At 35.7% G+C, this 23249-nt stretch overlaps 5 protein-coding genes across 6 annotated transcripts; 2 read left to right on the top strand and 3 right to left on the bottom strand.

Annotated features, from left to right (window-relative positions):
- The first annotated feature begins 1394 nt into the window (after positions 1 to 1394).
- LOC126667745 (trihelix transcription factor ASIL2) lies at positions 1395 to 3258 on the top strand. The gene is made up of 2 exons (XM_050360805.1): positions 1395 to 2472; positions 2938 to 3258. The coding sequence occupies exon 1, from the start codon at positions 1395 to 1397 to the stop codon at positions 2457 to 2459; it is 1065 nt and encodes a 354-aa protein (XP_050216762.1). The 3' UTR covers positions 2460 to 2472; positions 2938 to 3258.
- An 87-nt stretch (positions 3259 to 3345) lies between these two features.
- On the bottom strand, positions 3346 to 7650 carry LOC126667744 (ARF guanine-nucleotide exchange factor GNL2). The gene has a single exon (XM_050360804.2). The coding sequence runs from the start codon at positions 7584 to 7586 to the stop codon at positions 3450 to 3452; it is 4137 nt and encodes a 1378-aa protein (XP_050216761.1). The 5' UTR covers positions 7587 to 7650; the 3' UTR covers positions 3346 to 3449.
- A 1831-nt stretch (positions 7651 to 9481) lies between these two features.
- On the bottom strand, positions 9482 to 17204 carry LOC126668865 (DNA mismatch repair protein MSH7). Of its 2 annotated transcripts, none has more exons than XM_050362078.2 (17): positions 16642 to 17204; positions 15770 to 16301; positions 15361 to 15456; positions 15199 to 15254; positions 14732 to 14798; positions 14537 to 14632; positions 13918 to 14049; positions 13786 to 13819; positions 13651 to 13698; positions 13098 to 13297; positions 12867 to 12993; positions 12493 to 12770; positions 11641 to 11835; positions 10556 to 10969; positions 10356 to 10452; positions 10150 to 10277; positions 9482 to 10017 (listed from the first exon to the last, which is right to left on the bottom strand). In XM_050362078.2, exons 1-17 carry the CDS (start codon positions 16956 to 16958, stop codon positions 9535 to 9537), a joined length of 3300 nt encoding a protein of 1099 aa, XP_050218035.1. In that variant the 5' UTR covers positions 16959 to 17204; the 3' UTR covers positions 9482 to 9534. The 2 variants fall into 2 exon arrangements, with proteins under 2 accessions (XP_050218035.1, XP_050218036.1); XM_050362079.2 differs by having other exon boundaries at positions 16645 to 17201.
- A 582-nt stretch (positions 17205 to 17786) lies between these two features.
- LOC126668866 (multiprotein-bridging factor 1c) lies at positions 17787 to 18634 on the top strand. The gene has a single exon (XM_050362080.2). It carries the CDS (start codon positions 17948 to 17950, stop codon positions 18389 to 18391), a length of 444 nt encoding a protein of 147 aa, XP_050218037.1. The 5' UTR covers positions 17787 to 17947; the 3' UTR covers positions 18392 to 18634.
- A 1845-nt stretch (positions 18635 to 20479) lies between these two features.
- Positions 20480 to 21924, bottom strand: LOC126668767 (aldehyde dehydrogenase family 2 member C4-like). The gene is made up of 3 exons (XM_050361946.1): positions 21871 to 21924; positions 21636 to 21782; positions 20480 to 20778 (listed from the first exon to the last, which is right to left on the bottom strand). The coding sequence occupies exons 1-3, from the start codon at positions 21922 to 21924 to the stop codon at positions 20512 to 20514; spliced, it is 468 nt and encodes a 155-aa protein (XP_050217903.1). The 3' UTR covers positions 20480 to 20511.
- Positions 21925 to 23249: the final 1325 nt, after the last annotated feature.

The following is a 23249-nucleotide window of genomic DNA, read 5'->3' as shown; positions in this document are numbered from 1 at the left end:
TATTAGTTAGTGTAGATTAGTATAACCTACATTACTATGAGCAAGTTTAAAACTTAGCTGTGATCTTGAATTGTGGTCTCAATTCATTAGAATTTTAAAACTTCGATCCATTGTTTAACATTAGTATAGATTTGGCTTGCTTTGTTTTGCATTTCAGTATGCATGTTACATGGCCAAACACAACATGAAGATTTGAGACTCAAATTTGCAGCAGTAATTACTTTTACCATATCATTTTATTCAACTTGAATAGAGCAACACTGAGAAATCGATAGAATTAAAGAAATTAGTAATTATTAACCAACAATTAAAGAAATTAGTAGTAATTATTAACCAACAATTAAAGAAATTAGTAGTAATTATTAACCAACAAACAGACATCAGCAAGCAGCAAGCACTCATAATTTCTTCTTCTTATGCTTGTTTCACTGATTCACTTAGGGTAGTCCACCGCCTGCACCACCACCTTCACCTCCACCAATTCCTCCACCTGCACCACCACCTCCTCCAACTCCTCCACCTGCGCCACCACCTCCTCCAACTCCTCCACCAGCGCCACCACCTCCTCCAAAACCGCCACCACCTCCCCCACCAAAACCACCCCCACCTCCCTTGCCAACTCCACCTCCAAATCCTCCGCCTACTCCACCTCCAACTCCTCCACCAAATCCACCACCAGCACCTCCCCCGAAACCACCCCCACCACCTGCGCCTCCTCCTCCACCAGAACCACCAACAATTCCACCGCCTACTCCTTTTCCAATCCCTCCACCTCCACTCCCAATGCCTCCTCCAACGCCACCTCCACTACCAATACCGCCACCTCCCCCAACTCCACCACCTCCATGATGATGTTTTTTCTCCCTTTTCTTATAATGCTTACCACCTCCTCCTTCACCAGTCCCACCTCCAACACCACCACCCCCACCACCTGCACCGCCGCCGCCACCGCCGCCTTTCCCAATACAATCAGGCTTCCTAACACCACCACCTTTCTTCTCTTCAAGCCCCCTGCTCTCTACAGAGTCGCAATACAGCACCAAAACAACCAACAAAACTACTGAACAAAATAATCCAACAGACCCCATCCTCACATTCACTTGAACACTCTTCCATACGAATCTCTCATATATATACACATAAATAATCTTAAAATTACCATTTCATAACTAATCCACAGCCATATTCAAATTAAACGGTTGGCAGTTGAGACAGTTGCCTAGCGCTATAACTTACAAATTTACGTGATTTTAACAATTTTCAATCATGACCCTCATAAAAAGTGTATTTATAATTTTATATGTTTTTCCTCATCCCCAAGTTTTTTAATTTAACTTTCTCTATCCTCAAACTTAAAATTCCCTTCAAAACCCTAGAATTTAGGGTTTCACAAAATGGACAATCTTGAAGATGAAGCGAGATTCACATCAAACCCCAATTCTTCAAATCGGTCAAGAAAAGCCCCGGTATACGCTCACCCAGTTCACCCGCAATACAATTACGATTACGTCTTAAACGACGCCGTAGAAGAAAATGAAGACGACGACGATGAATTCGACGAAGAAGAAGACTATAATACATCTGTAAGGTACGCTAATGCTCCCGCTAATTTTACTAATCAATCAATTGAGGATGATTTTAATCGGTACCCTAAGAGGCAAAAACGGGTCAAAACCCTAGCTTCTGATTATGAATTGGTTCCGAGAAGGTTGTATGAGAATAATGTGAATTTTTCGTCTAATGATTGGAGTGATCATGAGAAATTTATGCTTTTAGAGATTTGGGGGGATAGGTTTTTGCAATTGGGTAGGAATAGCTTGAGATCAGAGGATTGGGTTGAGGTTGCTGAGAAAGTTTCGGAGTTGTCCAAAATTAATCGAAATGAAGCTCAGTGTAAACTGCTTTTGGATAGTTTGAAGAGGAAATATAAAAAAGAGAAGGCGAAATGCGGTGGCAGCAGTAGTAAATGGCCGTATTTTAGAAAAATTGAAGCGTTGATGAATCGGGAATTCGGAGGTAGCGGTAGTGGTAGTGGAGGCAGTGGTGGTAATGGGTTTGGTTTAGCTTGTGGTGTTGATTCGGGTGAGTTTGTTTTTATGGATACGAATGTGTATTTGGAGCGTGCGAATGGGAATGACGAGATGAGGGATAGTCCGTGTGAGTCGGAGGAAGAGGAAGGGGAAGGAGCTGGGAGAAATGAAGGGATGAAAGGATTGCGAGTGTTGGCGGATTCGGTGCATAAGTTTGGAGAGATTTATGAAAAGATAGAGAGTACTAAGAGAGAGCAGATGTTAGAATTGGAGAGGATGAGGGTGGAGTTTGAGAAAGAGTTGGACTTGCAGAAAAAGCAAATTTTAGAGAGAGCACATGCTGAGATTGTAAAAATCAGGGAAGGTGAAGACGACGACGATGATGATTCAGATGAAGATGATGATTTAGCTGAGGATGCCAGCGAATAACAAAGATAGACAGGTAATTACATTCTTCCCCATGATTTTGGAGATGATTATGTCGATTGTATCAGTATCAGTTTTCACTGAGGGCTTGCCTGTTATTTATGCATGATTTGTTATGTTTGTATTGATGGAAGGCTTAATTACTTGGTTTTTTATTTGGTTGATGTGTTTGTCATTAGTATTATTCATCAGTTCTCATTCCTGGAACAAATTTATTTAAAGTTCACTGTTTGAACTTGTAGATTCATGATATATAATTCGCATTTCATTATGCTTGTATCACTGGATTTCTTGATTACGTGCACATGCACCAGATATGCAAAATGTATTTTACCATAATGTTTTGGATTCATCAATCAGTAATGCTATGTTTTGGTTTGTCGATGTATCTGTAGTAGTACTAGCCATTACTCATCCTTTATTGCAAGTCTAGTGAAATTGTCGTAAACTCATTAAAGGTTGATTGCTTTTGAACTTGTAGAATCATGATAACCGATTGTGGGATCTCATGCAAGTATCCTGTAAAATGGGCATCCCCAACCTCTACTACCAAAGCTGCATATCTGACCGGTACTAATTTGACACGAGCACGAAGGCTCGAACTGATTTCCAACACCCGATTTTCCGAGTTTTAGCCCTTTCTTTTATCTGTTACTTTCATGTTTGAATTTTCCAATTATGTAATTTTCTCCTTATCAACAATCAATTACTGATTGACAAAAGTTTTTCGCTTTTGCTCTTCATGACTGATTAATATGTATAGAACCTCCAGCATGATAATTTAATTTCTCATAATTCAACATTTCCCCTTTTTCTTTTTCTCATTAATGCATTTGAATTAACAGCTCTACTACGTTCAAAATCCAAACTCGGACTAATAGCCTTGATCTAAAACTCGAAAAGTTCGTAGAATCTTTGCATACTCAAAGTCTAAGCCAAAAATACATAAATTTAATTTATGCTATCATTAATTACAGGATATAACTATTGATTCTACATTTCTGCTTCAGGAAACAATTCTTCTTTGAGAAAAGGAGCTATCCATTGAATTTGAATGTAGGTGATATCCCACAAGTCATCATCTTCTTTTGGTACTAAAATTTCTTCTTCCTTCATTTTTGTAATAATTTGTGTCAAGAGATGAGGTATTATTCCTTGCAATCTTGTCTCCCCATACTCACCCAAATCAGCCTTCATACATGTATCCATTCTTCTCAATACTCCAAGCCAAAATGTCCTAAACCCTGGACTCATTGATATTGGCTTTAGGAACCTCAAATACACTTCTGTCAACAGCTCCATCGCAAGCTTTAGCGTCCCTTCCATACCCCGCATCTCTCGTTCTGCATTCTCCCGTCTCGAATATTCGACCATCTTTTCATGCAAATCGTCCACCATTGCGAATATTACCAAATTGAAACAACTAATGCAGTTGAGTGGTGAGAAATCAAGTTCTTCTGACAATGCAAAACTTTTATGAAGCGATAAGATTGCCTGGTTTCTTATCTCCTCTCGTCGTGCTAAACTGGTTTTTCGAAATGCTTCACCTAATTTCACAAATAAAGTAATAGCAAAATTTGGAGAACCTAAACCTTTGCTGTCTTCCAATGAGGAATTACTCGTACTGCTCGCAACGCTGAAATTGATGCCTGAATCTATGTAGTCCTTATACCATTGTATCAGTAAATTTACTGATTCTGCTAGAAGGTCTAGCATCTTCATGTTCTTCTCCATTGGACTATTTTTTAGTGCAACAAAACCGAAAGCACAGTCAACACAATAGGCGTAGTTTATTCGTGACACATGGGTTCCTTCCGACAACATTTTGATCAAAGTATCAACGCTCTGTTCGTATGTTTCCGGGTGTCGCCCGGTGACGGACAACAAGTGAAGGCATGTTTTCCATCCCAAAGATGTCTGCAAATTTGCTGGATAATCAGTGAGAATCTTTGCCAATGACTTTGCTATCGACTCGCAACATGTGTCGAGAATTTCTTTATCGAGCTTCCACATAAAGTTTATAGATTTGAAGATAAGCTCTTCTGGGAGTCTTTCAGCTCTGGGTGAAGAAAGCAGCTTTATGCAGATCTTGAAAAGGCCAAGAATGGCTTTTTCAGCAAATGGGACTGGGGAAAATAGAGGAAACTGAGCAACTCCAAGAAAGTAATCATTGAATAAAGGCCAATAGTTCTGGAATCTATGCATGTTAACCATAGCAATGGCAACAATTAGATCCCAAGCAAACCCAACAGTTTCTTCCTCTTCTATTGGAGTGCTGAATTTTTGGCCTTTTCCGCCGGCTGCGAATATCAGGGAACGCCCGAGGTTCAGTAAGGCTTCATCAGGTAAGTTAGCACTGTTGTTGAAGATGCTGCCGATTCGGCATTGTTTAATGACTTTGAGATTCTGCTCGAATTCACTCATCCCGAGAGATATTGAATCTTCCATGCTCTCCAATGTCAGAAAATGCGAGAACCGACTAATCATGCCAGCACTCCGGCGATTCCCAAATTTCGGATCATTCGAGTGTGATATGCTTGATTCATTTCTCTTGTGTCCTGCAGGATCATCAGCTGCTCCTGATGTAGCAGTCTCATCAAATTCAACAACAGACTGAGGAAGAAGCTTTAGCCTTTTGAGTTTCAACAAACAGTCTACAATGTTCCTCCACCCTCCTCTAATCGATTCTCCGAAATTGTTAGCAATGGTGAAAACTGCAAGAGTAGCCATTCTTGGCTTCAAATCATTGCTGAAAGCAAAAAGTGTTTCTTCGGCAGAGGCATAAGGATTTAGCAAAGTAGTAAACTTGGAGAACGAAGCAAGAAGCTCGTCGAGAATATCTTCGAGTTGATACTGAGTTATCCTCGCAATTGAGATCAATCCACCTATGCATTCGTGCAGCATTTCGTCTTCCTCGGCATGTTCAAAGAATGAAGAAATGGCTGCAACTGATGGACCGGCGATGCAGGCAAACATATCTCTCCCTAACCGACGATCATAATCACCAAGGATGTACGGCTGCATAACTTTGGATCTATTCATTAGTTCAATCCAGCTGCCAGGGTTCAACTCCACAGGTCCAGAATGACCGAAAAGTGTGATGGCGTGATTCGCAATTGATTGGAAAAGCTCGGTTAGATAATCGCGAGGAAGATCTTGGCCTCCATTAATTGCTCTATTATTCCTGATGAACTCCTCCTCTGTCATCTTTTTCTTGACTTGGGGATTGTGTTGATCAGTGTTGAGCATAATAAGGGAATAGCAGAGGATAAAGACTGCATCTTTGCTTGCGAAAATGTCTGATGATTGTTGATCATAAAACCTCTCCGAGAATGCTTCGAGAATTCGCTGAATCTTTTGGGATTCACCAGGCAATCTGAAGGTTGCAAGATAAGTACGGAGAGCAGTATCAAGAATCATACCAGAAAACTTGAAAGTTTCTGTGAATTCTTTAAGAACCTGCATGTGAAACTCGTCAGGATCGCCTAAATAATCCCCGATCAAGGGTTTGTCGAGCCCTGGTGTATATCGGAAGAAAATAGCTATGGATTTGGGATCTGGTGGATCAGAAACCAATTGACAAAGCCTGAGATACTCTAAACCTTTCTTTTCATCTCTGTTAAAATGGTCACCTGCAATCAACACTTTCTTTTTCTGTGCTTTCCTGAGTCTCAAATATTCCACCCAAGTTTCATAATCTTCCTTTGGCTGTTCTTCCCAAAACGGCCTGTATTCTGTAATTTCGACAGGGTACGGTCCAGAAGGAGTCAAATCGTCTTCTTTATCAATATTATCTGCAATGTTGTGAATTATGATGAGCAGTCCTTCAAATGCCTGAATCTGCACACAGTTCAAAGGACTAGACCCTGGAAATGAGAGCTTGCAGAGCAACTTCCCGATTTCCTCGAATATATTTCGACAGGTTGGATCACAGTCACAGTTAACATACATTTCAACTATGAAACTCGGTTGCCTGCAGAAATTTATAATTGCTTCAAGTGCAACTTCTTGCTGCTGAATTGGGCTCCCCGCAGCTGCAGCTCTCAACAACACAAACCCGAAAAACGCCTCGAGTTGAATACGAATGTATCTACGAAGCGAATGATAGATATTCAAGACAGTACTGCAGATCATGGACAGCACAAGAGGACTGGACGATATTCCATAATGAATCAAATGATGAAACAGATCATCTTGGATCATTCTCAAAAGTTTCGGGTGCTTTCCAATTGCGTCACCGCTCAACTCCACCGCGGAATTTATCAAGATCAATCCGAAAATCTGAACATTCTGATCAGTAGTATGAGACGAAACCCCTTCCGATTCCACAATCTCAACAACATTAAGCAGAGAGCACAAGAAATGAAAAATATCGACAACGCTACGAACTCCATATCCGGAGTCCATACCGCTACCAATGTCAATATCCTCCGTATCAGATTCCGAATCCTCCTCAGATTTCACCTCAACATCCTGTAACCTGGCGAAAATAATCTCAATCATCTCCCTCATCGCATATTTCGCGCCCCGCTGAAGCAAATCCGCCCTGTTAGTAGATTGCTGAACAACTTGAAAACAAGTATTAACAATTGTACAAACAGCATAATCTCTGAGCAAGATCGAAGCCCGATGCTTAATGATGGACGTCAAAGCTTGCAGAATCCTCATCATGACGGCATCTTCAGTGATGGGATCGGTACGTTCGAGCCGGCAGCTTGTAATGCCGGTGACAATGGAGTTAATAGCATCCTTAGCCCCGGGAGTTTTCTCATCAAAGAACTGAAGTTTGAGAACCTTGGAAATGGCAGAGAGTGCAACGTTTGTAGCAGTGGCAGGAATATCATCGCTCTGAATAACATCAAGAAACGGGGAGATGTAAACAGAAGGGTCTATGGTCCGCCATTCTTGCTGAGGATTGAATATCAGAGCTCGTAAAGATTTCAAAGAGTTGAGAATGGCGGTGTCGTAGTGATCTTCTTGCTGAAGCAAAGAGGTGGAATCATGGGGACGGCGGATCACGGCGAGAATTGCACTGAGTTCTGTGTTTAACATGCATGAAAGGCTGACTTCTTTTCTTCTTTTTCTCTCTTCGGACGCACTGTTTTCTTCATCTTCTTCAATTCTCTCCATTTTCAGATAACAATGGACGTTAAGTTAACCAGAGGTCTATGAAAAATTATGTGTAAGATTAAAAAAAAAGTGTAATATTCAGAGTAAGAGTCCGTTTTGAGTGGTAAACAAGAGGTTAATCTATTTTTAATTAATTGTACGGTTAAAAATGAATATTTGAATAATTCTATCATATATGTCTCCTTATTTAACTCATTGCTGTTAATAGGTTATTTTTCCAAATTACTTTTTTTTTTTTGATAATTGAGGGAGGGGGAGCGCTTGTGGGAGGAATCGATCCCACGACCTAACAGTTTGCTGCTCAGCGCTTATACCATTTGAGCTATAGCTCATGGGTTATTTTTCCAAATTACTACTTTAGGCTCTCAATAGCCATAAACACATCTTATTTATTTAAATATTGAATTAAAGAAAATACTATAAAACTCTATATTGAATGGATTAATTTTCTTAATACATTTTAGAATATAAATATAAGAAAATGTGTTGATCTAAAAATTCACCTATTTAATAAATAACAAACAAAGATAAATATTAAATTATTAGGATATTATATTTAAATTAAGAATTTAGTTTTAGTGATTAAGAATCATTATAATAATTCAAGTACAAAATTTGGTAGAGATGAATTATAGTAAATTGATTATATTGTTAATTTAAATAAAATTAAAGTTGACAAGTAAGAAAAATTAAATTGTAATTTGATTTTGATTGTAAAAATTATAGATGTGAAGATGTTTTTAGAAATAAGTTTTAAATGAATATTATTTTCTCAGGTATATTAAAAAAAATTATATGACATAAGAATTATAATTAATATGTTCATAAAAAAATTTAGTAAAACAATTCCAATATAGAATATTGTTTAAGAGTAAAAGTATATATATTAAATTAGAAAATTGCTTTTACAGGGAATATTATTTAGTGATAAAAAATTAAAAGAATAAAAGCGGAGTTTAAACTTGAATTAACACCATAAAAACACTAAAAGAATACATCATAAAATCACTATAAAACACACACAAAAAAACGATAAAAAGACATTAAAGGTAGAAAGTAAACAAAAGGTAATTTTTGTAATTAAAAAAGGTATTTTTGTAAATAAAAAAGATATGAGTTGAAAACATGTCAAAAAACGGAATAGAGAAATAAATAAATTCTAAAACAAGGTATTCTAGAAAATTTCCTAAAAAATGAATCGACTTAAAAAAAATTGAACACAAAAGAATGGAGACAATTTCGATACAGATAAAAGTTAAAGAACAGTTTGGGTAAAGAAATGATAGCTCAACAATTAGTGTGAATTATCTTAAATTTGAAGAGTTTTGTAACAGTATTATAAAAGTTTCTATTGATATTTATATGTTGTCACTTGAAAATTTTTATTTTACAATTAATGTATATAAAATATGGCATATTAAATTAATTTTAAATATTACTAGCTAAAGTTTAAACTTATCGAATTTTACTATAAAATTTCAAATTATGAAATTTATAGAGTTTAATATACAATAACAGCTCGCAAAATATAGCATAGAATGTTCCGGCAGATTTTGAGAGTTTCTTTTTCTAATGAATAATGTTATCAAAGGCCAATCATAGACGGCTATGGGGAACCATTTGGACTATAAGCATTTAGGAGATTTGAAAAGTAAGGAATAAACGGATCTTTAATGAGAAAGAAACTAACTACACGGATTTAGTGTTCTTTTTTATTGCGTTAAAGGCGTGATCGATTATAAATATCATGATCTTTTTTTTTCTTTTATTAGTAATGACGTTTTTAGGAGTTTTGATTTTTTTTTCTTCACCTAGTTTGTAACTCTTTTTTTCTTCCCACATCTTGTGGTTATACTAATATAATTACCATTTATATATAAAAAAAAGCTCACAAATACAAATCAGAAATATATTTATAAGGCAATATGCACATATGATCCTGCATTTTTCAATTGTTTGATTGGTATGCACTCTTTAGCTCATGCCACAAACAAAACAATGTGTCATAAACATCATCATCATTGTCATCAACATTACAGTCTCCAGTCTGTGCAGTACTTAATAGAGTCTTCAACCAGTCTTCATGAAGGGTCGAGAACTCGGATCTCTTCTCGCTTAACTTGAAACTTTCTCCGATTGATTTTTTCATTACTTGGCGAGCCATTGAAGCACGTTTAACCACATTTTCTGGGATTCCAGCCATGATGGCCACTTGTAATCCGTAGCTGCCGGGGCAGGCTCCAGAGGCAAGACGGTATAGGAAAACCAGATCCTGATCGCCTTTTGAATTGCTTTCGGATTTTGATTTGAAGGCACAAGCCATATGTTGTAGGGTAACATGTGGATGAGAAGCAAATTCTTTTGTAAGTGGATGATAATGTGTCGCAAAAAGCAATCGGCAGTTTACCTTCTCGACAAGATGTCGAAACACCTAGATTATTAAAACAGTACGGAAATCAACGGTCAAGGACTTAATACATTTGGTACAAGAAAATACATAAGAATTGTAATTGTAGTAGTCTACATTATATGAGAATGTAATAGATCAAGGAGGAAAACTCACTGCATATGCAATGGCATATCCGTCAAAGGTGCTTGTCCCACGACCCAATTCGTCAAGAATAACAACAGAATCTTGAGTGGCATTTTGGAGAACTGAAGCTGTTTCTGTACACTCGACAAAGAATGTGCCTGCAAAAGGGAGTAGGTTTTCCAGTCAAATTATAGAACTTAAAAAGCGACTGTCATAATCCGAACAGTGGCACTTACTCTCCCCAGTCATAATCCGATCAGTGGCACCAAGCCGTGTGAAAATGACATCAACAAGAGAGAGAATACACTTCTCACTGGGAACGAAACAACCAAGCTGCAAATTAACAATGAATTAAAACAGTGGCGTTAAAAATTGATGTAATGTTCTGAAAGATAAACAGCTTGTGAAAATAATTTGTCAGGGCAGCAACACAAACCTGAGCCAGTATAACAGCGAGACATGTGGCACGAAGAAGTGTTGATTTTCCACCCATATTTGGTCCAGTCAGAAGTAAAGTGCGAGGATGATAGCCATGTATATCCTCGCCAAGATACAAGTCATTGGGAACGGGAACTCCACCACTCGCTGCGAGGGCAAATGGGTGCCATAGGCCTTTAATTTTGAGTACTGGTCCTCCCTTATCTTGGCCAAAAATGGTGGTTTTAGACTCGGGTAAAATAACAGGCCTAGACATAGACCCAGACGACAAGCTTGCGGTGATTGCAAAAGATCTTAGTACATCAATACAATTGATAGCATGGATGACTTCAGACCATTGCGTGGCTTTCTCAATAAATAATTCAATTAGAACGGACAGTGTTTCAGCCTCTGAATCTGTTACATCATGGTTCTGATAATATAATGCCCGTCAGTATCGAGGCAGAAGCAGAACAAAGAAAAAAACTAAGACCAAAACCATCCAAACAAGAGGGACAAGTCCAGGAGCTGCATTCTTCTAAAATAAAGTGAATTATCGTTTTAACTGGAAAAGGTTAATATAGGAAAGAGAAAGGATCCCTTTTTAAAGAACTACAAAATCCAGCAAAAAACTCATAATTAGCGAGCAGAAGTGTTTCCCCCCTATAATTGCGGAAAACTTGGAAGTTTCTTTTATGAATAACCGAAGATCCAATTAGAACAAAAATCTTTTTTCAAAAGGAAGTACACTAAACGTACAGAAATTTGCGAAAGCTGATCTTTGACAATGACAAAAGAAACTATAAAAGCAGCAATAGCATGCCGGAACATATAACAATGTAAATGCAATACTTTGAGTAAATCTAAATAGCTGCCATATTCTCAATTTCAATTTTGTTTCTTCCTCACAAGTTAAAAATAAACCAATACTGGTACAGAAAAGGTATGTTTGTCATAAAGGGAATACAATTGTTTCATACAGAAATGAACATCCAAAATATCTCGAGAAACAAGAGAAGGAAAAACACGAAAAAAGGGAAGGAAAAAAAGAGATCATAGTTAAATAAATAAATATGAGTATACACAGAGCCAAAAGAAACAAACCTGGAAATTAGGGAACTCGCTATCTACAGCAGCTACAACCTGGGAGAGAAACTTTTCAAGCCCCGCACTTCCATGTAGCTCAGGAAGTTTAAAAATGTTAGATAATAATGAGAATAATTGGTCATTCTTCTGTAATAGCAACAACAAATCCATTCCAGTCCGAAGTCCTTTGACCAAAGACCCAAACACTTTCACCTATCCATTACATAAAATGTTAGTCTAGATTTGTTATCTGTTAAATTACAATAAGTGCAATAAACTAATTACAACAAAGGCAGCTGATATAGCATAAATTTTCATCAACAAGATACTTCTGGCGTTAGGTTTTTTCACTTACCAACTCAGAAGAATGAAAGAAAGCATAATGATACAATTCCGAAATTCTTGTGAATGATAACAGATTTACCAAGTCGGTTTTTAAGATTAATTTCACACCATATTATAAGTATAACTCTTAAATTCCAAGTGAATGGCCAAGGAGAATCGCCTCAAGGCAATTTCAAGATGCATCACAAAGAAGGATGCTAATTTTAAAAGACATGTAGAATATATCATACTTCGTTGATTAAGATTCAGAAGAGCCAGAAAGGCAGAATATTAGAACTAACCAATGCATTTTTTTTTGTCAAGCCAAAAAAAAATTATCAATTGCAAACTTCTGTATAAACACAAAGCCATGCCTATGATAACAATCTTAAAGCATTCTGTATAATATTTGCCTACCATGATGGCTATTACAACCAATGCATTTAGGTAATATTTTAGACAAATATGATATGACTAGTGGTATCTGCAATTATTGTCAAACATTCTCAACATGAAATGTTTTATATATGCAAGTAAACAACTTACTCGCTGCTTCAATAATTTCTTTCCAATTAAGGGCAGTGCAAGAGAAGCTGATGCCTGAAAGCTAGACTTGACCCGCCCAAGCATTCTTTCTATATCTGGAATCTTGCATAGATACTGTGATATAATTAACATGATCTCTGAATTTGTCATCAGATCTTCCACTACATTTAGCCTATTATTAATGCCTTCAACAGATTTTAATGGATGGCAGATCCACTTCCTTAAAAGCCGCTTACCAGATGACGTTACACAGTTATCAAGATAGCTAAATAATGTACCTGCAATCATATAGAGTATACACCCTTTTGGAGTTCAATTAAATGCCATAATAAAACATACGAGGAATACAGCATTATTTACAGCAAAATACTTGCCTGATAAGCCACCGTCAAAATTGTTATTAAAAATCTCAAGATTTACTAGAGTCTGTCCATCAATTCTGAGGCAACCGCCATAAACGTGATAGGGTAAAATTTCTCCATTCCGCAAAACATCATCTAACTGGAATGATGACCACAGAGTCATGATTAACAGCAGATAATTTAGGCAATCTCAAAAAATACAAATGAGAGCAGAGGCGGGAAGAGGCTCTTAGAAAAGCATACCATCAATCTGGATAGATGATCAACAAGTCCACCAAGAGCATTTAGGGCAATATCATGGTGCACTATGCTGTCAAATGTATTATTCAATGGGTTAGAAGACCCTCTAAAGTAACCCTTAGACTGAATCAAATTTCTAACTTCTGAAGCATTTAGAATATTAGCAGAGAGAGGGACTGGGTTCAATTGTGATGCTGTTGAACCTGTAGAAAAAGATAGAAGTACATAAGAGCTATCTTTTCCAAATAAATGCAAAGAGTTCAATTTACCAACTCAAGGTCTCAGTTTTTATCTGAAACAATGTGCAGATGGCCGGCCGGCAGTAATTCATCGGCCTATCTAAACAACTGCACAGATAGTGAGCTAAACCACATAACCAAATGACCCCAGCACTGCGTACCTTTTCTTTTTAATTGAAAATTAACACAATTAGATTCTTGTAAAAAACAAAGCTTCTGATCTGTTTATTGCTATAGAAAACCTATATGAGCGTGCTTTTATGTGTGCCTTTATAGCCATGAAATACTTAAGTTCATCTATAAACATCTTAACTTACTGGTTAACAAATACTTTCTGAGCGCTTTCTGAGTTTCTCTAGACATCCCTGCAACATATAAGCAGAAAATAGTTAAGTATGCCGCCAATATCGATTGTTCCAAAGTCCAAGGTAGGAAAAAAAATTATGTTTTACCTTTGCTTTCATATATGACTTCTTTAGGTGAGACCTGCAATAAGTTCAAGTAAAGTGAATTAGAATCTTATGTTTCTAAAATTTACAAAACCTAAATGATTTTCAGATGGGCGAGAGATTTAAAAAGCATACCTGCATCAATAGTGCCCCCAAAGTAGCACATGAAGAATCATCGCCAATGGAGCCAACCCAAAATTTCAGGGAAGCACAGTCAACGAAAGCAAACCCATAAGCACTCGCCCCATTATCCAGCCCAATGTTTCCCTGAAGACAGTATCAGAGGAACAAATGCTAAATAGCTTGAAAACTTTTTGACAAAATAAAACAAGTGTTAGATATATAACAACAAAGAGAGCTCTATGAGAAGGGGGAATTTATAAGAATACCTAGCAATAGCAAGTGGACTTACAACAATCTCATCCATGACACATGAAAAAAGGAAACTACAATGTTTAATATGATGTTTTGTTATCCTTTCATCACAGTATAACACTTTTCTTAAAAGCTAATGCTAAGGAGCAGATGATGAGAAGGAAGTTATTCACGAGACAAACTCTCCTGCAGCTATCTGATAGCTCAAGAAAAGTTTGTGTTTCTTAAAAGGTGATGCTGAGAAAAAATGTGGGAACTCAATAGACTTGTGAAACCTGTAAGTAAATCACTATGCACACGACTGCATAACTAAACCCACTGCAAGAATTAAAGCATTGCACTTATGTTTTGAAAGCAGTTAACCTGGAGCCTTACAGACCTCATTTATGGCAAGAAGATGAACTGCGTCGGGCCCAATATTACCATCACTTGTAGTTGACGGAGTAACAACTTGCACTAATTTTCTTGCTATTACCTGAAAACCAGCAGACAGCCTTTACATAAGCAAACAGAAAAAATAATCACAAAGATGTATTTATGATATGCAGAAGCCTTCACGCAAGCAATCACTTACAGAGTTTGCACCCCTAGCTTTTGCTTGATCAGATGTCTCACACTGCTCAATTCGTCCAACTTTGTATCTTGATAAAATAAACAGAAGTAATGAGACTGCAATTCGTTTAAACCAGGAAAAGTGACAAAACAAAATGTAAACCAGAATAAATCTTTAGCAACTACAAGGAGATGATAAGATGGATCTCTTATCATCTTTGTGCTTTCCAATAGAGGGCTAACAAAAGAATGTGATTCCCATCGCACATGAATGAATGAGATCTTCACATGCTTTACAGCCAACCAAGACTAAGGCTGACTTATATGCTTCTAGAAAAGCTCTAAAACACATTATAGCTTACTGGATTGCCAAATGTAAGATATGAAGTACAAATTATGGGTTGCAATAATCATCTACTCCTTTATAAACCATAGTAAAACCGTGCAGCAATAAGAAAAGGAGAAACTTAAAGGTAATTGTTTCCCTACCCACGTGCAACCAGCTTTTCAACAGCATCATCAATCCCATTTTCAGATATACCAACCTGGTGAAAGCATAAAAATTAACATATTGAAAAACAGATATATAGCCATAAAGGGTAGAGAAAAGCTGGTCATAAAAACAAAGAAAATTCTTACCTAATAACTCACCTGTCGACATTTGCCAACACCACTAAATGTAATTTTCCAATCCAGTTCCTTGTGACCAATTTCAGCATCAAGTTCATAAAGTTCATAAAATTTTCCCTATAGTTGCAAAAAAGAAGATAAAACTCTGATTCCAAAGATTCTAAACATAAGAGAGAATAATTTCAGTTTGTTACTCGAAATTCATCAAGGCATTCTATGCACATACCTAACTAAAATGAAAAAAAATCAACTAAAATCCAAATTATGATAATGTGATGCATTAAAAACATTTGAACAGATATAATAACATTCGCCTTTCTTTTGTTTCCTCCTTGTTCTGTTGCTTGCGATGAATATCTTATGCTATACAATTTTACATCAGAGTATATGCATTTACTGACTGAAACAACGGAAATCGGCATTTACTGACCACTTTGAAGAAAAGGACAACATCCATATACTGAGATTTCACACTCCAGTATTGTTTTTGAGAAGCTGACATTTTCTTTAATACATCAGGTTCTATATAAAGTGTCTTCTTGTCAAAAAGAGGATCATTAGGCCTTCTCCCATTAGCATCCCTAATTCGCAAAGGATCAAGCCACTCAAACTTAGAAGTTGATTCAGATACTTGGCCTTGGCCTTGGTTCTTGCTTAAGGCTGTGGACTCAAGAAGAAGTTTCACTCTTTTACTAGCACTTGACAAGGAATTATCATCCCCATCATTAAACTTGGGAATATCCTGATGAATTCGCTTGAGACGGGGAACTAAAGGCTGCACTTGCACGCCCGGTGTCTCTGGCCCAGGAACATCATCGTCATTGCTTTCAACATCAACTATCCCATTGGAGTTACAAAAGTTTCCCGTTTCATGATATGTGCGAGATGCCTCTTGTTTGGATAATCCTGTTAAATTAGTAACCCTACCAGACACAGTATTGGTAGTATCACTGGCCTGTCTCCTGCAAAAAAATTCCACATACTACAAATAAGGGCCTAACAGTTAAAAGTAGATGATCGTGCTTTTTTCTTATTTGAGTCAAGAAATAAATAAGTTATGTAAAAGGAAATGAATTATATGAATGTTGAAAAATACATATTTATTGATTTTTTTACGTTTAGAAGTATATTAACAGTGTCAAATTCATTTCAAAAAAAAAACAGTGTCAAATTAAGAATCAATATGCCAAATAGTAAACCCTAATAATTCAGATTGACTTTTCATTCCACAGCTAAACAAACCACAAAATTCAAAATAAATAATTCAGCAAATAAATTAAACACAAGAATAAGAACACTAACAACCTCTCGGTAGATTTTTCCTTGTCATCAACCTTCACGAACTTATGCATAATACTCGAGAAAAGTGAAGAGCCTCTAACGCTGTCGTTTTCCGCAAACCTCGACGGTAGAATCTGACGAGGCACCTTCTCCGGTGGAGTGTCGATTCCTTGAATCTCAGGTTCACTCGGAGCTGTAACATTTTGGTTATTATACTGCTTTGACGTGAACTGCGGAGCTTCTTTCCGTTCATTGAAAGCTTCTCCAGTGCCGGATTTCTGATTTCCGGCAAGCGAGGGTTTCTGGAAGAAGGAGAGTATGGATTTCTGGCGCTGCATTTCTTTTTTCCTTTTTTTCTTTTCAATTTTGCAGAGTATTATGAATGCGTGATTTTGGCGCCAAACTCTGCTGGTTCCAAATTTCCGATACGGAAATGGCGGAATGTGTACTGTACCATCTGTTAATCTTGGCCGTTCAATTAGGAATTTTACCTTTTATTCTTTCAATGGTCGTAGATGACTTTGGTACCTCTGCTTGAGTAATTTGTCACAGCCCAACTTTAGTTTCAGGGAACAGGGCCCAAATTACTTGGGCCGGACTCGAGAGATCCCATCACGGACTGTTAAGTCCATGTTGTCAATTCACAGCCCTGAAGAAAGGGAACTTTTCACCAAAATAATTTTGTATATTTTTAAAAAGAAATTTTAGTAGTTCCGTTATATGTATATTTTCAAAAAGAAACTGCTAAAATAATGTATATTTTATGTTTTTTAAAAAAAAAATTGGTGTACGATAATGGTTTATATATATGTATGTATGTTTATATTTTGAATAATGTATATTTCTCAAAAGCAAACAGAATACTTTACATTATATTTTATAGTATATTTTAAATAATTTTATGTATATATTTTTTATATATGAGAATTTTTTATATATGAGAATTTTTTATATATGTATGTGTATAATTTTTTTACAGTTATTTTTTTAAAAGTAATGCTTACGTTATTCAACTCTAGAAAAATTGATTTATAAATAATATTCTAGTAGAGAGTTCAAAAAATCTAGTAGTATTAAAAAGGTCCCCAAGCTTATTTCTCACGCACTTGGGGATCACGTCTCTTAAACATTTAAATTTTAAAGATTCCCTCGGAACTTTCCAGACAAACCACACATAACACACTCGCAAGCAAGAACTTTCCAGAGACCAATTTTCTTATATAAACCATCCCTTCATAATTTCATTTTCAAAATTCAATCAAACCTTAATTATTTCTCAATTTCGATCTCAAAAAACAAACCCATCAATCACAGAGTTCCATACAATATGCCAAGCAGATCCACAGGAGTCATCACACAGGACTGGAACCCTGTAGTACTCCACAAATCAAAACCCAAGGCGACGGATTTACGTGACCCCAAGGCAGTGAACCAGGCTCTACGATCAGGTGCACCGGTTCAAACCATAAAGAAATCAGACGGAGGGTTAAACAAGAAATCAGCATCAGCGCCGGTGGTGAACGTACGAAAGCTGGACGAAGTATCGGAGCCGGCTGCTTTTGACAGGGTGTCGACGGAGGTAAGACTGGCTATACAGAAAGCGAGGCTGGGGAAGAAGATGAGTCAGGCGGAGCTGGCTAAGCTGATTAACGAGCAGCCTAAGGTGGTTCAGGAATATGAGAATGGTAAAGCGGTTCCTAATCAGGCGGTTTTGGGCAAGATGGAGAAAGTTCTTGGTGTTAGGCTTAGAGGAAAGATTGGAAGCAAATGATTGGAAATAGTAATGGTTTCTTGATTGTGGTTTTGTAAATTTGAACTTGTATGTGTATATTTTGGCTTGCTATTGTTTCTTGAATTATATGTTAGTTGCATTGTTTTTAAAACTGAACCGGTTTAGCGATCAAAAAAAAAAAAAAACTGAACCGGTTTCTAGTACAACCGCCGGTTCAATAAGTTGTGTAAATTATATCAAATAAATAAATTTTGGACACATATTAGGGTCTATCTGATTAAATAGCTGATTCAACTAGGTTAATCATCGATTCAACTGTTAGTTCTGCTCGGTTCTGATTTAACTCGACTGTATTTTCATTTTAAGGTCAGTTGGACGAAACAGCTGATCAGATTCTTAGTTTAACGGGTCAGACTGGTCCTGTTTTTAATCACTGATTAGTTAAATTTAATGAATCTTGGTTTGTCCGAAGCTTGATTATTTTTATTTTAGCCTCAGTATCTAGAAGTTGTTATTTTAATTCTCAAAAACAACGGAGTCTTGATTACAATCAAGGAGAATCATAAATAGGGGTAACAACAGTTTTCTGATAAGTCTTTGCTCATAATTTTGTTCAAGAAAATTTTATTAGTTCTTACTTGAACTTCATTAGTGACATAACTGGTTCCAAAATTTCATCCTTTATTATCAACATGTCCTCCTGAGCAAGTTGTTATAGAAACTTAGCTTCGGCAAATTAATTTATGAGGTTTATATATTCTGGAAAATGTACCTTAAGATCGGTGAAAATGGTAGGCTAGATGTAATATCCCTTATCGAATAAAGGTTTACCGCCTGTTAACAATGTAGCTCCTTCTCGTTTGCCATGCTCAATTTATGACAGAATCTTCTTATCCGGCTGCTTATCAACCTGCCATCAGAAAAAGAAAATGCTCTAACTATTAGGTGAGATTCTAACAATAATTTTTATCTCTAATATAATATGCACGCGATTAGGCCTTGAGGCAAATATGAATACGACTTATTTTATTTGAAGATTTGCTTAATTTGATATCAAAGCTACAATATCATATCGAATAATCAATTTATCTAAAAGTTTAAAGTGTTAGTTGAGACTCCAAATATAATTTTATTATTGTCTTCGACGATTCGTGTTTTACCTGGTTTTATCATAAATTCCCTCCTGAACTTAAACTCGTGAACTTGCCACACAAATTTCTCCCCACGGAAGAAATCAAGGAATTATCATAACAAGTTTTGGTTCATAATAGATAGTATGGAAATGAAAGTATTTTTAATATATAAGTTTCATTTACCTTGTTGTACAGAATGCCAAAGAGGGCAAGATCAACAGCTGTGTCTATATCAGCATCATCAAAAATTAAAAGTGGTGATTTTCCTCCTAATTCAAGTGAAACCTGTTTCAGATTACTCTCTGCTGCAGCCTGCATCACTTTACGTCCCACGTCAGTCGATCCTGTAAAACTTATCTTAAGCAAGACCAAATGTCACAGATTAACTTACAAATTTAAACATAGAACCTGCCTAATTATTACCTTATCGATGTCCATATGCGAAGCAATGGCAGCACCGGCTGTCGGTCCATATCCACTTACCATATTAAGCACTCCATAAGGAATTCCAGCCTAATTAGAATTGCCAAAGAACCAAAATTAGCTAAATTTGACTACAATAGGCAATCATTCAATAACTGTCATACGAGCAAAGTCATGTTTAATTGATTCAACTGATTAAACGTTTCGGCTATAAGTGACGAAATTAAAATATTTGATTAGTATTGATAAAAGCCATACTATAACAGACTCATGATGCGACCTTACCTGCTTAGCAAGATGAGCATAAAAGAGAGCCGAGAGAGGCGACAGCTAGCTTGACAACCATTGTGCACCCTGCAGCTAAGGCTGGGGCAACCTTCATGAACAACAATGAGGTAGGAAAATTCCAGGGGATTATGTGTCCAACGACACCAGGGTCGAAGCCAGAAATTATTCATAAGGGGGTCAAATTTTATAATTTGATATAGAATAAGAGATTAAGGTGGTCAATTTGTATTAAAATAAATGTGATTATGTAATTAGAACTAATTAACATAGAATGTCAGTGTAATTTTTTGTTGCAAAAGGTGGTCAATTGACCACCTATTGCTTCAAGTGGCTTCGCCATTGAACGACACCAATGGGCTCTCGCAGAGTATACCCCTGTAACTCTCGAGACATTTTCAGCACTTCTCCATGAATTTTATCTGCTGCACCTGCATAGTAACACAGACTATTCGCTGCTGAAGGAATGTCGATAGCTTTACCCAAACTGAACAATTTCCCAGCATCAATTGTATCTAATGCTGCTAATTCTTCTATGTTCTCATCAATTAAGTCCACGAATTTCATCATAATCTTCGCCCTTGCCTAGTGACGGTTTCAAGAAAATCAATTAGAATTTAAGGATCATCTCAATTTGGAAACAAAACTAGATGCAGCACACATACAGATTCGGTTCAATTCAATTTAAAATTTACCAAACTTTCGTTGGTCGGTTTAGGTCGATTCCAATTAAAATGTAATATAATGGATTCTTACAATTAAAATGTTTACAATGTTTTTGTAGATAGAGATAACAACAACAAATCTCCTCAGATTAAATCCATTTTTTTTCTAAACTTGTTTTTTCTTAATGTTTGGTCAAGATCTGCTACTATCCCCATTTGCCGGTTAAAGAATCTAATAGTTAAAAATAAAATTTTATTTTATCTCTAGATTTATTTTTCTTCCAAAATGTCCAGAGAATACAATCATCATTTTTCTCTTGATTTATATTTACTGTCAAATTTGGAGTTTTTTTCTTACAAAATATATATGAGTGAGTGTTTAGTGGGTTAGATACTATAATGGAACATTCAAATAGAAAATTATTGGAATGAAAATATTATATTTTTCTATCTTTTACGATTTAATATAATTTAGATAAATATTATCTGTCAAATTATTATGTTTAAAATATTCACTTCATAATACTATCTTTTTATATGGATTGACATAAACATTAAAGAAAGATACATGCAATAGATGATGAGTAAACATCTCCCTGCCATCAAATAGTACAAATTTATGGGTCCTTCTATGGACTTTCTTAAGTTTGGCATCCTATCATTTTCACTTCCTTATATTTTTCTGCGGAAATAAAGAAATTCATGGTCCCAAAATCTACACACCAAGACATGAAAATTTTACGACAAATTGTTTTTAAAGACAAGTTCTTAACTAACGGGGTTGGTCCAAGTGGTAAGCGACTTGATATCGTTAAGTAAGGTTTCGGGTTCGAATCTTGTGAATGCAGAAAATCCCCGCAGCAGACTCATCCACCATGTCAGGTGCGCGACGTGGGTCGGATCCGGATTAGTGAGGGCGAAGCCCTGAAAACCGGATGGGAAAAAAAAAGACAAGTCCTTATACTAGAAAGGAAATAACGTGTGAGTTAGATTATAGGGGTTGTTGAGTCACGTTGAGACCAATGATGCTACACTTTATTCCAAAGTTTCCTAAATTTTTAGTCATTATGTTCTTGATTAATCATAAGTATTTGGGGCATTAGACTCATTATTCTTGTTTAAAATGTGTATATTTATTTTGATAAAAAAGAAGAGAGGGGCATTAAACGTGATTTAGACATGTTCTAGTTACGGAAAAACATATATAATGTCAATAATATTTAAAATTATAAAAATGTCAAAATATAACCATATAAAATAGGTTTAATATTAATCGACAAAAAAATTGCATTTTTCGACTTTCTTTTTTGTTTATGGTCCAAACTTTTAAAATCGTCAATTTTAACAAATTTTTTATTTTTCAATTGTAGTTATTTGTTCAAATTAAAGTGTAAAAGTTCAAATGATGCCTTTCATATTACTTTATCTTATTTCAATATTGTTAATAGGCTTATTTATCTTATACATAATTAGAAAATTTCATTTCAGTCAATATTGGACTAACTATCTCTGATATTTTTACTAAATAATTAATTCATTCACCATTTTAATACACTTTTGTTAATTACACTTTTATTAAATAGTAATTTAAAATGATTCATAATATGCATATAAAATTACTTGTTACATCATAACTATTAAAAATTGTTATTAGCAAAATTTATAAATATTTTAATTTAATTGATTAAAACTAATTTAATTTTGAGTATTTTAAAAATATATCTATTAACTAGCTTTTGAAAATGGAATTAAGCCTGTTATTTGAGACACGTGAAATAAAAATCAGTATATACTAATGCATTTTTAATCATATTCATTCAAAAACTTCATTAGTCAGTTTGTGCTTTAAAATAACTATTGAATATACCGTATACATCGTCGAGTTGTACAAAGAAAAAGTACTGTTAAGGCAATTAAGCAAATATTTTTTCATATAATTTTTCATATATTGTACTCATATTTCTTTGTTAATAAAATATTTATTATTAGAAAGAAAAATCAACTAAACAATCTGAATTGCTATGTGATATATATGTGCTAGAAAAACTTGGTGCTATTTGTCCTCATATTTCAGCATCCCAAGTCATTTGGTAAAGTTACTTTTGTCAACAAGCAAATTGTTAAGATATGGGTCTTTATTTTTGTTACATGATATATAAAATGTCCTAAACGAGTTTAAATTATGAAACATCGCTCTAATATTTTTATATTTATATTAATTTTCACTCAAACCGTTAGGTCATTTTAAATTTTAATTGTATATTAATAACAACAAGTTCCTTACGGACTTTATATATTACTATATTTTAGCAGAATTACATAAATTCCCGAGTGTATCAAGTTTTCCATTGACATGACTTTCATGTGTTTTTAACTTTACTTATGGAATGG

This window comes from Mercurialis annua, linkage group LG2 (assembly GCF_937616625.2).
Source record: "Mercurialis annua linkage group LG2, ddMerAnnu1.2, whole genome shotgun sequence".
Lineage (NCBI taxonomy): Eukaryota > Viridiplantae > Streptophyta > Magnoliopsida > Malpighiales > Euphorbiaceae > Mercurialis > Mercurialis annua.
Note: the sequence above shows the minus strand (reverse complement) of the source record. Positions and strands in the feature narration are given on the sequence as shown.

Coding starts and splice junctions, on each gene's coding strand:
- LOC126668866 (XM_050362080.2), top strand. CDS start 17,948: ATGCCAAGCAGATCCACAGGAGTCATCACACAGGACTGGAACCCTGTA.
- LOC126668865 (XM_050362078.2), bottom strand. CDS start 16,958: ATGCAGCGCCAGAAATCCATACTCTCCTTCTTCCAGAAACCCTCGCTT. Junction 14,633..14,731: donor AAGCTAGGGGTGCAAACTCT/GTAAGTGATTGC, acceptor GCTGGTTTTCAG/GTAATAGCAAGAAAATTAGT. Junction 12,994..13,097: donor ATCATCTATCCAGATTGATG/GTATGCTTTTCT, acceptor TCATCATTCCAG/TTAGATGATGTTTTGCGGAA.
- LOC126667744 (XM_050360804.2), bottom strand. CDS start 7,586: ATGGAGAGAATTGAAGAAGATGAAGAAAACAGTGCGTCCGAAGAGAGA.
- LOC126668767 (XM_050361946.1), bottom strand. CDS start 21,924: ATGACTAAAAATTTAGGAAACTTTGGAATAAAGTGTAGCATCATTGGT. Junction 21,783..21,870: donor GTAGCATCATTGGTCTCAAC/GTGACTCAACAA, acceptor TCCGGTTTTCAG/GGCTTCGCCCTCACTAATCC. Junction 20,779..21,635: donor TTACCACTTGGACCAACCCC/GTTAGTTAAGAA, acceptor AACCGTCACTAG/GCAAGGGCGAAGATTATGAT.
- LOC126667745 (XM_050360805.1), top strand. CDS start 1,395: ATGGACAATCTTGAAGATGAAGCGAGATTCACATCAAACCCCAATTCT.